The sequence below is a fragment of the Alosa alosa genome, chromosome 17 (genome assembly GCF_017589495.1).
Source record: "Alosa alosa isolate M-15738 ecotype Scorff River chromosome 17, AALO_Geno_1.1, whole genome shotgun sequence".
In the NCBI taxonomy this organism is placed as follows: Eukaryota; Metazoa; Chordata; class Actinopteri; order Clupeiformes; family Clupeidae; genus Alosa; species Alosa alosa.
In genome coordinates, this window is record NC_063205.1 from 30,437,207 (window position 1) to 30,452,322 (window position 15,116).

General features: G+C 41.3%; 1 protein-coding gene across 1 annotated transcript; it reads left to right on the plus strand.

The window, feature by feature from the left end:
* The first annotated feature begins 1,982 nt into the window (after positions 1–1,982).
* LOC125310824 (calcitonin gene-related peptide 2) lies at positions 1,983–4,107 on the plus strand. Its single transcript, XM_048268543.1, has 4 exons — positions 1,983–2,086; positions 2,376–2,463; positions 2,924–3,052; positions 3,608–4,107. The coding sequence occupies exons 2-4, from the start codon at positions 2,387–2,389 to the stop codon at positions 3,777–3,779; spliced, it is 378 nt and encodes a 125-aa protein (XP_048124500.1). The 5' UTR covers positions 1,983–2,086; positions 2,376–2,386; the 3' UTR covers positions 3,780–4,107.
* The last annotated feature ends 11,009 nt before the right edge of the window (positions 4,108–15,116 follow it).

A 15,116-nucleotide genomic window follows, 5' to 3' on the forward strand; every position in this document is an offset into this window, starting at 1 on the left:
ATCTGAGCACCATCTGAGACCTGCAGAGTCTTCCACACGTCTTGTATGCATCTGAGCACCATCTGAGACCTGTGGAGTCTTCCACACGTGCTGCATGCATCTGAGCACAATTTGAGAGAAGCAAGCCCCATCCGGTGTGATGCACACATGCCATGACATGTTTTAACAAACAGACGTGTCACAGTGCGTCACAGTGTCGTGCAGTGAGGAGCAGAGACAAAACCTGACCGTTCTGCTTCATGGTGCCACCGCTTCTAGATGCTTCTGTGGTGATACGTGCAAATGCACGCTGCGGAGAGAAGGAAAGAGGATGTCTATCTCCGTAGTTGGCATTAGATGAGAGCAGCGAAACGCAGATGTGGTCACGGTCTATTTCCTCTTTCAAGACTGCTGCTATTGTTCTCTCTCATACTGTACGTGAAACATGCATGGAATATGTATGCATAAAAAAAAAAACAATAATTCACAGCAAAATGATTTTCTGCTTGTGTGTGTTTTTAAAGATAGAGAACCGCAGTGGTTTGAATCTGTCCTCTCCCTGAGCAGGTTTTTAGATAAACACTGCTGAATAACACTCAATAAAACTACACAAACACTGTGGCCTATGTGTCAAACAGAATCAATGTTGTTGGCAAATCTATAGAGGTGACTTGGAGGTTATGAAAAACACGCTTTTCAACAACAACAAAAAATGAACATGTTTATTTCTGATTAAATGTGTTTGCCATTCTAAATGTAGGATATGGGCCATTCTATAGGATATGTACAAGTTCATATTTCCTGTGATTCATATTTGACTGATTCATTCAGGTTGTTGTTTCTGAAATGATGTTACTCCCCACTATCCTCTGCAACCTCCCTTCAAAACTGTATGAATGAGTGTGCATGGCATATAAAAGTAAACATATAAAACTGTATGAATGAGTGTGCATGGCATTACATTACATTTAGCAGACACCTTTTGACCAGAGAGACTTATATATGTCAACTATATGACAAGGGATCACAGTGTCCCAGGAGCAACTTGGGGTTAACGGTGGAAGCCAGGAAGTAGCCACTACGCTACCACTGCCCCAACATATAAAAGTAAATGTATAAAATTGTATGAATGAGTATTGCATGCACCCATGTGTTATAACACCACAGAGTACTGTATTTGTGACCACATGGGTTATAACACCACAGAGTACTGTATGTGACGTATTGTGGCACATAACTGTGTGTGCATGTGTGTTTTGCAGTGCTCACTAGGACACATTGTGGCACATTTACTGTGTGATTCTACTGCATTCTACAATTAGTGCATGTGTGGTTTGCTGTGTCTCTTTGGGATGTATTGTGGCACATTACTGTGTGATTCTATGTGTGTGGGTTTATACGCTTGTCTGTATGTATGCATATCACACATTACTGCGTGTAACTCTCTGTGTGGGCTTGACATCTTCTGTATGTGTATCGTGTGTGTGTGTGTGTGTGTGTGTGTGTGTGTGTGTGTGTGTGTGTGTGTTTATTATGTGTGTGTGTGTGTGTGTGTGTGTGTGTGTGTGTGTGTATGTGTATGTGTATTATGTGTGTGTGTGTGTGTGTGTGTGTGTGTGAGAGACTTTGTAAGACATCTTCTGAAGTGCAGAGTCCAGCATCACCGAGGTTGGCTGCAGGAACTGTAATCTTCTGACAGAAGTTTGATGGTAGAGGGGTGGGGGGGTGGGGGGGGGCAGCGGAAGGTTGATGTGGGATGGGGGTGGCAGGACAGGGTGGCGGACGATGAGTCCACCCGACGGAGGGGTATTAGGGCAGGGGCACCGAAACCACGGCAACGGCGCGGCGGCTGCCACCAGTGCGGATGACGCCTGACAGTGACGCTAACGCGTTTGACCCGAGTCGGGTTCTTCAGCGTTGCCTTCCTCATCTGATGGAGAGTGGCGGCGGCTATATTTGGAGAGGATGATGTCACAGGCGACTCAAACAGGAGCCTATAACAGGCACGCGCAACAAGCTAAAAGAGCAGAGAGCTTTAAAAAAAACACCACCAGGACAACACCAGGACACTCTGGAGCACAGCACCCAGCCACTGCGTCTCCTGAAGGTAGGAGCCCTTTTTCAAAAAAAGATGTTTGAATGTGTAGATGCATCTTCTGTGGGTTCATGGGAGTTTAGTGGGAAAGAAAAACTAAGTAAATAGAGCAATGATTTGGGGATTTGAAGTTCATCCTCTAGTTTGGTTTGATTCAGATTACAGCACAAAATAATACAGTACAACCATAAGAATCTATCTATCCTTGTTTGGATACTGGTTGCATGCATGCATTTCATGCACTACTTGATGTGATCATTAAAACGTGTATATTTCTGTTTTCTGTCATTCTCTTGCGCAGCTGCTGTTATAATGAACCACCTGAGACTTCCCGCCCTTCTGCTTGCCCTGCTGCTCGTGCTGCGGTTCGCAGACGCTGCGCCAAGCAGGTAACTCCGAGAACTCGCGCGGAGCGCTCTTGCATGTCACAATTAGCTTGAGTGGGACAAGGAGTTGACACTTATTTGTCAAGCGCTGACCAGGTGAACACAGAGTGGTGTTCATTTCAAAAAGAGATGCCCTACAAATGCAGACAGCCATTATCCATTCTACTTTGCGGGCGTCCAAAGCGCTCTCACTCGCTTTAGATAACCACGGCTCCTTCTGCCGTGGTGATGACAAGATCTCTCTCCGTGAGGCGGAAAGCTTGGAGTGGCACTGATGTCGCGCGGTGTGGGAGAAGGGTTGGACCAAAGTCCAAGAGCGCACTTGCGCGCCAAAGTGCCACTTTGCGCTTTCGCAGTTCGCTCTCAGCCTCGACAGGGGAAAAATTCTGAGACTGACACTCTGTGACACGAGGAGGAGATTCTTGGACACTCTTGGTCAACTTTTTTGATTCGTTTCTTGCAGGTATTCCATTTCGTCCAGCGAGCAAGGGGATGGAGCAACAGAGAGGGAAAGCTGGATGTTGCCGGGATTCTCAACACATCCTTTCCTCAGTTTGCTCGGCTCGCGACCCCAGAGAGCTGTCCCTTCGAGGTAAGATTACATTTATGACCTGAAGAGAGGGAAAGGGGTCAGTTTGTTAATTAAATTAAATTAAATTAATAATTTAGCCTAATCAAATTAAGTTTTCTTTTTGTTTTTAAATTAATGTCGACGTTATCGGTTAATTTCCTATTTTACAATGTAACTTATCAATTGTGTTGAACAGTCATTTACATGTATTAATTTGGCAGACACTTTTACCCAAAGCGACTTACTGCAATAGAATAACATGCTTCAAAGCTACTTACAATATAATAACATTTCAAATTCATTGAGCTACTTAGAATAGAATAACATTTAACAACACATTAATGTAAGAGAAACTTTTTAGAGTAGCCTATATTATGCACTGTGTGGGAATCTTCATTACATAGTATAGAAACACTGTGTGTGTGTGTCTCTCTCTCTCTCTCTCTCTCTGTGTCTGGTGTGTGTGTGTGTGTGTGTGTGTGTGTGCGTGCGTGCATGTGCGAGTGAGTGAGTGAGTGCGAGAGAGAGAAAGAGAGTTCAGAGATGTAAAAGTCTAAAAGTTGTTGTCCCCTGCAGCCACCACTTGGAGAAGCGCAAATGCAACACAGCCACCTGCGTGACGCAGAGACTGGCTGACTTCCTCATCCGCTCCAGCAACACCATCGGCACCGTGTACGCCCCGACCAACGTCGGCTCCAACACCTACGGCAAGCGGGAGCTCCAGCCAACCAACTACCTCCCGCTCTAGCTGGTCATGAAGACTAGTAAACAAATCCAATACTTCAGCAAATGTAACATAACACATTCTAAAATCCGATCGAATTATTTATTAATTCATGAAATTTTATTTTGTATTTTGGAAAAACCGTAAAAACCAGTGCCTTTTGGACATGACTGCACAGTGGTTTTAGCATAAGAGCACCTGACTGAGCTCAACTGTGGCTCTGTTCGGCACGTAGGCTACATCCTTCGTCAATGCAATGGCATGTGAATAAATTATGATGTGTGAGGACAAAGAAGATTGCTCACATTTTGGCTTGGTTTGCTTTTGTAATAAAAAAAGACAGAAAAATGAATGTGTTTGAATTGCCTTGCAATGTGCCCTTCCAGAGTGTCCATGAGGACATGTCCAGAGACATTTTAAATACCAAAGTATTGTATGGTCCCTGTGTTTATTGTGGACTGGTGTCAGGGCACTTTCCATTGTAGATCACTTTCAGGAGCTGTAACAGTGGTGAAAGCTTTGAGTAGGTTCTTTTGACCAGAACCTAAGACTGCTGTGGTTCCTGCTGTGGAGTCGGAAAATGACGTGTGTGTGGAAGACAGCAAACCCATTATTTTACTTTCAGCACAGCAAAGGTCACACAAACACAGAGGATGCCGAAGCCACACAGATAAACTTAAACTCATTTTAATTTTCGCGGCATATTCGTCTATCAAGTACATATAAATGAAACCAGCATAATCCAATGCTCAAATTGGAACAGCTATTCCTTGGCAGCCTTGGGTTTCGGTTGACTTTAATTCACTCCATTTGAAGGTAATTGCGCAAAATCTTGCACAACAACAACAACAAACAATGATGTTTAAAAGCAGTTTGGATATTTTTAGCCTCCAGGGTGGATAAGGCAGTAAGAGTGTCTAGATTACCGTAACATAGGGGTGTTCATGATGCGGCCCAGGGACCAGAGCTCGGCTGTCTAGAGGTTTCATTTGTATAAGGTAGAGAGGGAACATTAAAATAACAATCACAGCCAGTTGCCATCAACTATTGCAACATCTCTGAAATGATCAATTAATTCAACCTAGCACTGCAAACCATCCTTAGGAAGGAAGATGCCGAAAAATGTGATTTGCTGCACCGACTATTACATGATAATATTGGCACATGCTGGTGAAGTGCTGGTGAAAAAGAGAGAGACTGCCAAGGAAGGTAGAAGTATTTCAAGAAATATTGAGCAGTAGAAAGAAAAGAAGAAGGAACACGAAAAATCGAAAAATCTTAGTTATAGTCAAAAATTCAGGGTGCTCTTCAAAAAGGGCCTACGCTAATGTTGAAAAAACAGAAAAATGAGGCACTCCTGATAAATATAAAAAGCCTTTAATCAAAATTGGCTACATGATGACTGACACTGATGTAGCCAGTTTTGATTAAAGGCTCAAAAAAATTAAGAGAACACTTACAGTTTTCCACAATTGATAAAACACATTTTTTGAAACCTTCCACCCTTTTCGCCATTCTTAAACTACATTCACAGAGTGTCTGACAGACAGTTCTTGCAAAATAAAACCTAAACCTCGCCTAAAAAGTTTTACTTGTGCTCAGAACCAAACTGTGTCTGTTTGGTTCTGTTTGAGTACCGATCCAGTGTATGAGTATGTATGAGTGTTCCCTTCATTTTTCTGAGCAGTATATTTATCAGGAGTGCCTCATTTTTCAGTTTTTTCAAAGAATGAGCTGTATTTGAAAACATGATAAACCTATATGCCTTGTTTGCTCATAAGTGGGTGTATTAAAGGCATATGACATCAAACAACAATCTGATACCCATGCAGAGAAATGATAATGACCATGACAATGACCGTCTCCACAAGGTCTCATTCCAACAAATGCGGCCCACTGCCTATGTGTCTGACACCAACTGAACGCATAAGAAAAATACTAACAACACACCAGTGTGTGTTTGTGTGTCAGTGTGATGAGAGTATTTGCTGCAGCTGCCAGCAACTCACATTTTTATAGCGCTTTCTCAAGGCTTCTCTCAAACGCTTTACAGTGAAGCCGTTAGCCCCTCTGATGGAAACCTGGCGCCTATGGTTTCCTTGAGCACTGATTAATTTCTATGGTGACTATGGTTTCCTTGAGCACTGATTCATTGGTGACTATGGTTTCCTTGAGCACTGATTAATTTCTATGGCGACTATGGTTTCCTTGAGCACTGCTTTATTTCTATGGCAACTATGGTTTCCTTGAGCACTGATTCCACCACATGCCCTTTGACAACTCCTATTCCCCTGGACAATTCCAACGCTGGACTATTTGAACTTTCTGACATTAAATTAGGATTAATGCATTATCATACCGGATATGTATTCATCCCACCTCTTGTAACTTTCACCTCAGGTGACTTTAAACACCATGTCCTATTCTCTACACCTGACTATTATATGCATTTGTCCTGTATCTGACCCTAGGCAGATGGGTCAGGCCCTTGAGTTGTGGATCTGCTCGAGGTTTCTTCCTATATGTATCTCCAATTCTGGGGAGTTTTTCTTCACCCCTGTTACCCATGGGCCTTCTTTTCTTTTCTTTTCTTTTCTTTTCTTTATCTGATTGTCTACACTCTGTAAAGTGCCATGATACATGTGTAATGTTTTGGCGCTCTATAAGCACAATTAAATTGAATTAAATTGATTAGTTTCTATGGCGCCTATGGTTTCCTTGAGCACTGATTCATTTCTATGGCGACGATGGTTTCCTTGAGCACTGATTCGTTTCCATGGCAGATGACTGACACACTGCTGTCAGAGTACACACATTGGAGCGCTACAACCAACTCTTTTCGGAGCTCTGGATTGACCTCAGACCTAACTAACATTATAGACACGTTTACGTTTATTATGTTTATAGTACTGAGCAGACACTTTTGTCCAAAGCGAATCCGCAAATGCTAGAGAGAATTTCAAAGCAACTGGTTTCAGTGTGAGCCGAGAGCAAGCACTAAAACAACACACGAGGTCCGCACTGCCAATGATTATGTTGTTGGGCATATGGCTTCATATGCATTAGTGTGAACACACATGCCAAACACACACACACGAGAGGCCAGCCCCATGAGGTTCTCATGTAGGGGAGGGAAAGGGAAAAAAGGGAGTCCCACGTAGGAGACACGTCACCTCACAGCATGAGTGTGTGTGTGTGTGTGTGTGTGTGTGTGTGTGCATGTGTGCATGTGGTGTGTGTGCATGTGTGCGTGTGGTGTGTGTTGTGTGTGTGTGTGTGTGTGTGTGTGTGTGTGTGTGTGTTCAGTGAAAACAGCCCAGCAAATGAACATCATCTCACTCAGGGGTGCCATTTCAGCCTGGGAAACTGTTTACCCGCCTCACAGTCAAGTGTCTCAGTTAGATGGATAGGGATGAATGTTGGAAACATATAGAGCGACCTATTTACATTAGACAGCGTGAATCACGCATTAGTTAATGTATTGGGCTGAGTTCTTTATACTGCAGATGACGTACACAGGGTATTATCCATGAACAGGTCAACTTCAAAACAGAAGAAGTCCCAACAAATGTGTTTATTATTATTATCATTGTTATTATTATTATTTTTATTATTGCATTTCTCCTGGTTGTCTTGTTGAAAACACATTGACAACAGTGGCTAAGGAACTGGGCACGCATGCAGTAACCAGGCAAGTTGTGGCTTCAAATGAATACGTGTAAGTCAGCTGTGTGCGTATGTCCTGAGCTGAGCTGCTATTTCAGTGTAATATACTAACCCAGAGTAGAGGACATTATGAGCTCTACAGCCGAAGAGGACCTTTGTCAGAATGTCTGACAGACATCTGCACTTTGATTCTTTGTCACACAAACACACACACACACACACACACACACACACACACACACACACATACAGAGAGAGTTATGTCAAACTGGACTAATATTAGTGATTCTGATACCGGGCATCAAAGAGGACAGAAAAGGGGCATAGACTGTTTAACCTAATGTAATGCCTATGTTTAGTGCTAAGTAAGAAATCTAGACTACTTTTAATCAAATCATGGATGGACGTAGCCTAGCAAATCATGGATGGATGTCGCCCAATATCATTGACTGTTTAGATAGACAGATAGATAGATAGATAGATACTTTTGATCCCCAGGGGAAATTCAATTTGTTTGTCCTAGTTTGTTTGGATATTGCTGTATGAAAGAGTGTGTGATAATAACTTTGTCTGTAATGTGTGGTGGGATAACCTATCTGTAGTGGATGAGATATGTGCGCGCCACTCGACATGGTTCGCTGTTAGCCATTTCCGCTCCCTTCTCTTCTATTGCTACTATAATGAACAATGTAATTAAGTTGACAGCGGAAAAAGGTGTTCCTCTCGATGTCATATCGCTTATTTTTATTATTCCGCCGTATCCAACTAAATCACAGTCTGTGATTAATTTATAAGTGCGCGTATACCGACATGGATAGCTCGGCGTTGTGGTGGGTCCTTCAGACGCTGGCGTGATGATCTAGCTCAGTAGTGCGCCTCATGACGCGAGAGTCAAAGGTGACTGTCTCTGTCTGGGGCAATTAGTTATCATGTGTTTGTGCAGGCATAGTGTATGGCGGACTAGCGCTGCAGCCTCTTAGGGAATCGCAAGTATGCTTCTAGTACCATGTATTTGAAAGCAAAGGTTTATTATTGAGGTCACTGATGGTATTTTCTTGTGTTTTATACCCTAGCCTACAGTTAACTAGGACTGGAAATAATTTGAAATAGCCAACATCAAAATCATTAAAGCTATTAAAAATGTAGGCTAGGCCTATATAGGCCTACATTCCCTGAGAGAATGTTATTTTATGAAAATCTACCCGGTCAGTGCTATGAAATAAAATGTTTATTTTATGCTCACATTTGCACTAAAGTATCGCGCTTGTTGGCAGTAAAAAGTGGCCCAAAATGCACATTTTCATGAAGGAAAAGCTCCCGCCGCTCCTAAATGAAAAGTGTAGCCTACACGGTTGCATCCAATACAGGGTGCTGAAATTGAAACTGTCACCGAGGTGATCATGTCATTGCAGAGGCATGACTGATTGTCGGTCACTCCTTGCTTCTAAGGGAAACGCTGGAGCACCTCTTTTATGACTGCTATTCTTGGCACCGTTTCTTTTATTTTTTCTGATGTTTTATTTTATTTCTGTTTAGGTACATAAACCCAGGGCTATTTATAAAGTCACATGACACTGAAAAGAAGAAAAAGAAAAAAAATGATTGAACTGTCCTTCAAAGGCCAAGTGGCCCAATAGATAAGAAAATTGACAGTTGACCTCTAAAGGTGCAAATCGACAGTTAGGCAATAAGTTGCCTAATTGATTTGATAGCCTATGTAAAATCAATCAGATAATAATTACATTTATGATAAGCTTTCTGAATCTGTCTGACTGTCATAAGGCAGTTTTTTATTTTGTAAATAACCACGCAGGCCCCTATTTAACTAGCCTATGTGAAATGGAAACAGTGCCGTTTTTTTACATGACACACGGCTACGCTATCTTTCAAAAATGCTTTTGACTTATGGAGTAGCTTGACAAAACCTCAATGCAGGAACTAGATAGGATACAGGCCAAGGCACTTCGAATATGTTGTGGTGCGTTTAGGACAACACCAATCCCATCTCTACAAGTGGAAGTAGGGGAGATGCCTTTAGACCTCAGGCGGTTAAAGTTATCTATGTCTTACTGGACAAATCTAAAGGGTCATGAAGTAACACATCCCACAAAGCAGGTGCTGTTAGAGTGCTGGGAGTATGGGCGCCCATCATGCAGTTTTGGGTGGCATGGGAACAGACAGGCAAAGGAAATGGGAATTGACAGCATTGCATGTAGTAAAGCAGTTAGCATACCGACAATTCCACCCTGGGTGTTTTGTTCTCCCAGGATAGATTTGGAGGCTAAGAATATAATTAAATCAGGGGTATATCAAAATGTTCAGCAATATATGGATATAATGTATGATGACACAGTTCAAATTTTTACAGATGCATCAAAAGATCAGGCAGGGAAAACAGGGGCTGCAGTCCACATTCCGAGATACAATGTTAATATTAAAAAAAGGACACCAGACCACCTGGCCATTTTTACAGCAGAAATACTAGCAATAATCCTGGCACTACAGTGGGTGGAAGAAGCAAAACCTAATAAGGTGGTAATTTGCTCAGATTCAATGTCATCACTAACATCCATTGAGAGTGGAAAGTCTACATGTAGACAGGCCTTAATAAATGAGATTCATCAACTCATTTTTAAAATATCCCAACAGAGAATAAGAGTAGAGTTGGTATGGGTTCCTGCACACAGGGGAGTGGAGGGAAACGAAAAGGCAGACACACTAGCGAAAGAAGCAATTAAATCAGAACTGGTTGAACTGGAAGTCAAGCAAGTCAGAAATTAAGAGTATTATAAAGGACAAAGTCAACACAATGTGGCAGGAGAGATGGGATAAGGAAGGAAAAGGCAGACATTTATACAACATACACAAAGATGTAACATCTAGTAAGATCAGTGGACTGAAAAGGCAGGAGGAAACATGGCTTACCAGAATGAGGATGGGACACACAAGTTTAAACAGTGGATTACATATTATAGGGAAACATCAAACCGGGTATGCACACACTGTGGCACAATAGAAAGTGTTAAACACATACTTATAGACTGCACATATTATAACAGAAAAAGAGAAAACATGAATAGATAGATAGATAGATAGATAGATAGATAGATAGATAGATAGATAGATAGATAGATAGATACTTTAATGATCCTCAAGGGGAAATTCAAGGGTCTCGGTAGCATACAGACATAACACACAACATGCACTTACAGCAGAAGTGTAAGTATAAACATATAACTAAACTCCACTGTACAATAGGACAGTAGAAGATAAGACAGATAAGAAAACTAACAAAACTAAAAACTAAATACACTATATAAGTTAAATTAAGAAAGACCAATGTGCTTGAGGGTGATCAAGCATAAGACGCTTGTAGTGACAGGGCCAGGACTGGTGATGTGCTAAAGGGAGTGAGTGTCATGGTGAAGGTGCAAACAGTAGTCCAGCCATAGTCCTTAGTTATGTGTGCCTGGCAAGGTGCTCAAGGGAGTGAGTGTCATGGTGAAGGTGCAAAAAGTAGTCCAACAGTGCAACAGTGCAAGAGTAAGGTCTAGAGACCAGCATAAATAATATAGACAAATAGGGGAGTAAAGTGTAATGTAGACCAGGTAAAATAAAAAACTATTTCAAGAACAGGTTGAGGTAATAGGGTTATAGCCATTCATTCATTCAGTATTGTATCAGAAGCCTGACCGCAGCCATTGATCATGTGTGCTAATATAGCATGAAAAAAAAACAGTGTAGCAGTAAAACAGTAGAGAAAACATTAGGCTGTGGACAATAGTAGAACAGTAGTAAAACAGTAGTAAGCAGTAGTGGGCAGTCAGTACTCAAAAAACATGGACATGGAGAGGGTGGAGAGGCAGACAGACTAAGCAGAGAAGTCTATCTCTCCTCTTCCCTTTAGTGAGGCATTGAACAGTTCAATGGCCCTAGGAACAAATGACTTCCTCAGCCTTTCAGTTGTGCATGGCAGTGAGCGAAGTCTCCAGCTGATCAAGCTCTTTTGGTTTTTGATTGTGCTGTAGAGCGGATGACATTCATTGTCCAATATGTTGATCAGTTTGTTTAGGGTCCTCTTGTCAGATATTGAAGTGATGCACTCCAGTTCAGCTCCCACTACAGAGCCAGCCTTCCTTACCAGCCTGTCAAGTCGCCCAGCATCCTTCTTCTTTGTGCTTCCTCCCCAGCATACCACTGCATAGAAGAGGGCGCTGGCCACAACCAGTGGTGGAGGAAGTACTGAACCTCAGTAGGCCTACTTAAGTAAAAGTACAAATACACAGAGAAATATTTACTTTAGTAAAAGTAAAAGTACCACAATGACAACCCTACTTAAGTAAAAGTAAAAAGTACCTGCTTTTAAATGTACTTTAAGTATTAAAAGTAAAAGTATTTGCATAATGATTTATTCTCTTAATATCTATATTCTAAAAGGAAAAATCAGTATGGGCTGTGGCATTTTAATTAACCCAGCGGGCACCGTGATGTCAATTTGATGTCAAGAATTAGTCAAGGTTTTGACCACCATGTTGAGCATTTATAATTCCATACTATTTTAGCATTACAAGCTATGGCTTGCTTGTGTTTGTAAAGAGGTCCAACAAGGGATCAATCTAACATGTAGTCACTGGTCTATAAAACTTGGGTCAATATCAAATGCCAACAAAGCTTGACATGGAAATGACATCTTGATGTCAAATAAATGTCGAATTGACATCAAAGCTTGACATTGAATGGTGTCAGAAAAGCATCAAAACGACATCAACATCTTGACGTCAAATAAATGTTGAATTGACATCAAATGCCAACAAAGTATGACATCAAAATAACATCAAAACGACATCACGGAGGTCAAAATCTTGACATCAAATTGACATCAGTACATTGACGTCAATACAACTTTCATTCTAGAACTGTTTTTTGACTTAATTTTGACGTCAATGTTTGATGTCATATTCAGTGGTGGAATGTAACAAAGTACAAATACTTCGTTACTGTACTTAAGTAAATTTTCCAAGTATTTGGAATTTCCAAGTACTTAAGTAGAATTTATAGTGCATACTTTTGACTTTTACTTCGTTACATTTTACAGCAATTATCTGTACTTTTACTCCGCTACATTTCTACAACACCATCGTTCCTTTTTACGATACATTTTATGATCAGATTTTTTTTCTCTCTGACAAACACGTTTGTTTTACCAGGCGGGGGGGTTGCTACCAAAGATTCTGGAGCGCTACGTGCCCAGCTTCTAAATCTTTAAAACATAAGCTTCTAATCTAGACCAGGCAAAGCGTGAGCTTGTAGCCACCTGCATTCGGTAGGCTATATTCACCAGACCCATGGCTACACTGGACATGCAACTGTGTTCTGTGCCTTTCTCTGTCTGTTATCTGCAGCGTTAGGGCCTCCTCTGCGATGAGATTGCTATCCGCGGATCAGCGAAGTTACAGGCTATGTCCATGCTTCTGTCACACGTCTGATCATTTGCGGCACAAATGAATGGTAGACTATTATAGAACCGCTGGCCGAAAAAAACGTAGCATTTTCCAGATTAGGAAATATTTCTTAATTGTGTGTGATCAAATAAAGAGGCATAGCCTACAATTGGGGGGTAGAAATGTGAGCGCTCATTCAATGTCTATGTGCGTCTGCGCAAGTGAAACTGAACCTAATCATAACACCTTTCTCAGCAACTTTTCTGTTCAATCAGCAGAATTGGCATTACGATCCATCCGACGTTTCCCTTGTCTACCCCGTTAAACTTCAGGCTCTCGTGTTTTGCTGAATGATATTTTACTCAGCAGATCACCCTAGTAGATAACCAGAATTACAGTCTCTAGAATTGTAGGTCAGAATGTAAACTGGCCCACAGATGGTAAGCACAATTGCATTAACTTAAAACTATCTAGTCGAGTATAACCTAAAACTAGCTTCCCAGTGGGCATTTGATGTCAATTCATTAAAATGCCACAGCCCATACTAATCTTTCTTTTAGAATATAGATATTAAGAGAATAAATCATTATGCAAATACTTTTACTTTTAATACTTAAAGTACATTTAAAAGCCGGTACTTTTTACTTTTACTTAAGTAGGGTTGTCATTGTGGTACTTTTACTTTTACTAAAGTAAATATTTCTCTGTGTATTTGTACTTTTACTTAAGTACTGAGATTCAGTACTTCCTCCACCACTGGTCATATTGATGTTGAATTGACATCAAATGCCCACTGGGAAGCTAGTTTTAGGTTATACTCGACTAGATAGTTTTAAGTTAATGCAATTGTGCTTACCATCTGTGGGCCAGTTTACATTCTGACCTACAATTCTAGAGACTGTAATTCTGGTTATCTACTAGGGTGATCTGCTGAGTAATATCATTCAGCAAAACACGAGAGCCTGAAGTTTAACGGGGTAGACAAGGGAAACGTCAGGTGGATCGTAATGCCAATTATGCTGATTGAACAGAAAAGTTGCTGAGAAAGGTGTCTTTATGATTAAGTTCAGTTTCACTTGCGCAGATGCATAGACATTGAATGAGCGCTCACGTTACTCCCCCCCAATTGTAGGCTATGCATCTTTATTTAATCACACACAATTAAGGAAAATTTCCTAATCTGGAAAATGTTACGTTTTTTCCGGCCACCGGTTCATTAATAGTCTACCATTCATTTGTGCCGCAAATGATCAGACGTGTGACAGAAGCATGGGCATAGCCTGTAACTTCGCTGATCCGCGGATAGCAATCTCATCGGAGAGGAGGCCCTAACGCTGCAGATAACAGACAGAGAAAGGCACAGAACACAGTTGCATGTCCAGTGTAGCCATGGGTCTGGTGAATATAGCCTACCGAATGCAGATGGCTACAAGCTCACGCTTTGCCTGGTCTAGACTAGAAGCTTATGTTTCTAAGAATGCACGTAGCGCTCCAGAATCTTTGGTAGCAACCCCCCAGTAAAACAAACGTGTTTGTCAGAGAGAAAAAAAAAACTGATCATAAAATGTATTGTAAAAAGGAACGATGGTGTTGTAGAAATGTAGCGGAGTAAAAGTACAGATAATTGCTGTAAAATGTAACGAAGTAAAAGTCAAAAGTATGCACTATAAATTGTACTTAAGTAAAGTACAAATACGTGGAAAATTTACTTAAGTACAGTAACGAAGTATTTGTACTTCGTTACATTCCACCACTGGCCACAACAGACTGATAGAACATCCTGAGGAGCTTGCTGCACACATTGAAGGACCGCAGCCTCCTCAGGAAATACAGCCTGCTCTGACCTTTCTTGTAGACTACATCAGTGTTGGTTGACCAGTCCAGTTTATTGTCCAGATGGAGACCCAGATACTTGTAGGTGCTTACCACCTCCACATTGACCCCATCAATGGAGACTGGTAGCAGAGCGGGCTTAGACCTTCGGAAATCTACCACCATCTCCTTGGTCTTTGAAGTGTTTAGTTGAAGGTGATTGAGTTTGCAAATGAAGGTAGTGGTTAAAAAAGATCTAACCATGGAAAACTTATTAAGTATATCTAGCACACAGTTTTCATTTAATTTAAAAAACTGGATATAAGTAGCATCCCGTTGGATCACACCTCAGCCCGGAAGATGGCGGTATTACACGAAGTATGCAAACTGCCATTAAACATTATAGAAGAAGAAGGAGGAGTAGCTAGCTTGACACTTACAA

Excerpts from the sequence above, each read along its gene's own strand:
- LOC125310824 (XM_048268543.1), top strand. The coding sequence starts at position 2,387 with ATGAACCACCTGAGACTTCCCGCCCTTCTGCTTGCCCTGCTGCTCGTG. Across the intron at positions 2,464-2,923 it reads GCAGACGCTGCGCCAAGCAG|GTATTCCATTTCGTCCAGCG; the intron begins GTAACTCCGAGA and ends CGTTTCTTGCAG. Across the intron at positions 3,053-3,607 it reads CAGAGAGCTGTCCCTTCGAG|CCACCACTTGGAGAAGCGCA; the intron begins GTAAGATTACAT and ends TGTCCCCTGCAG.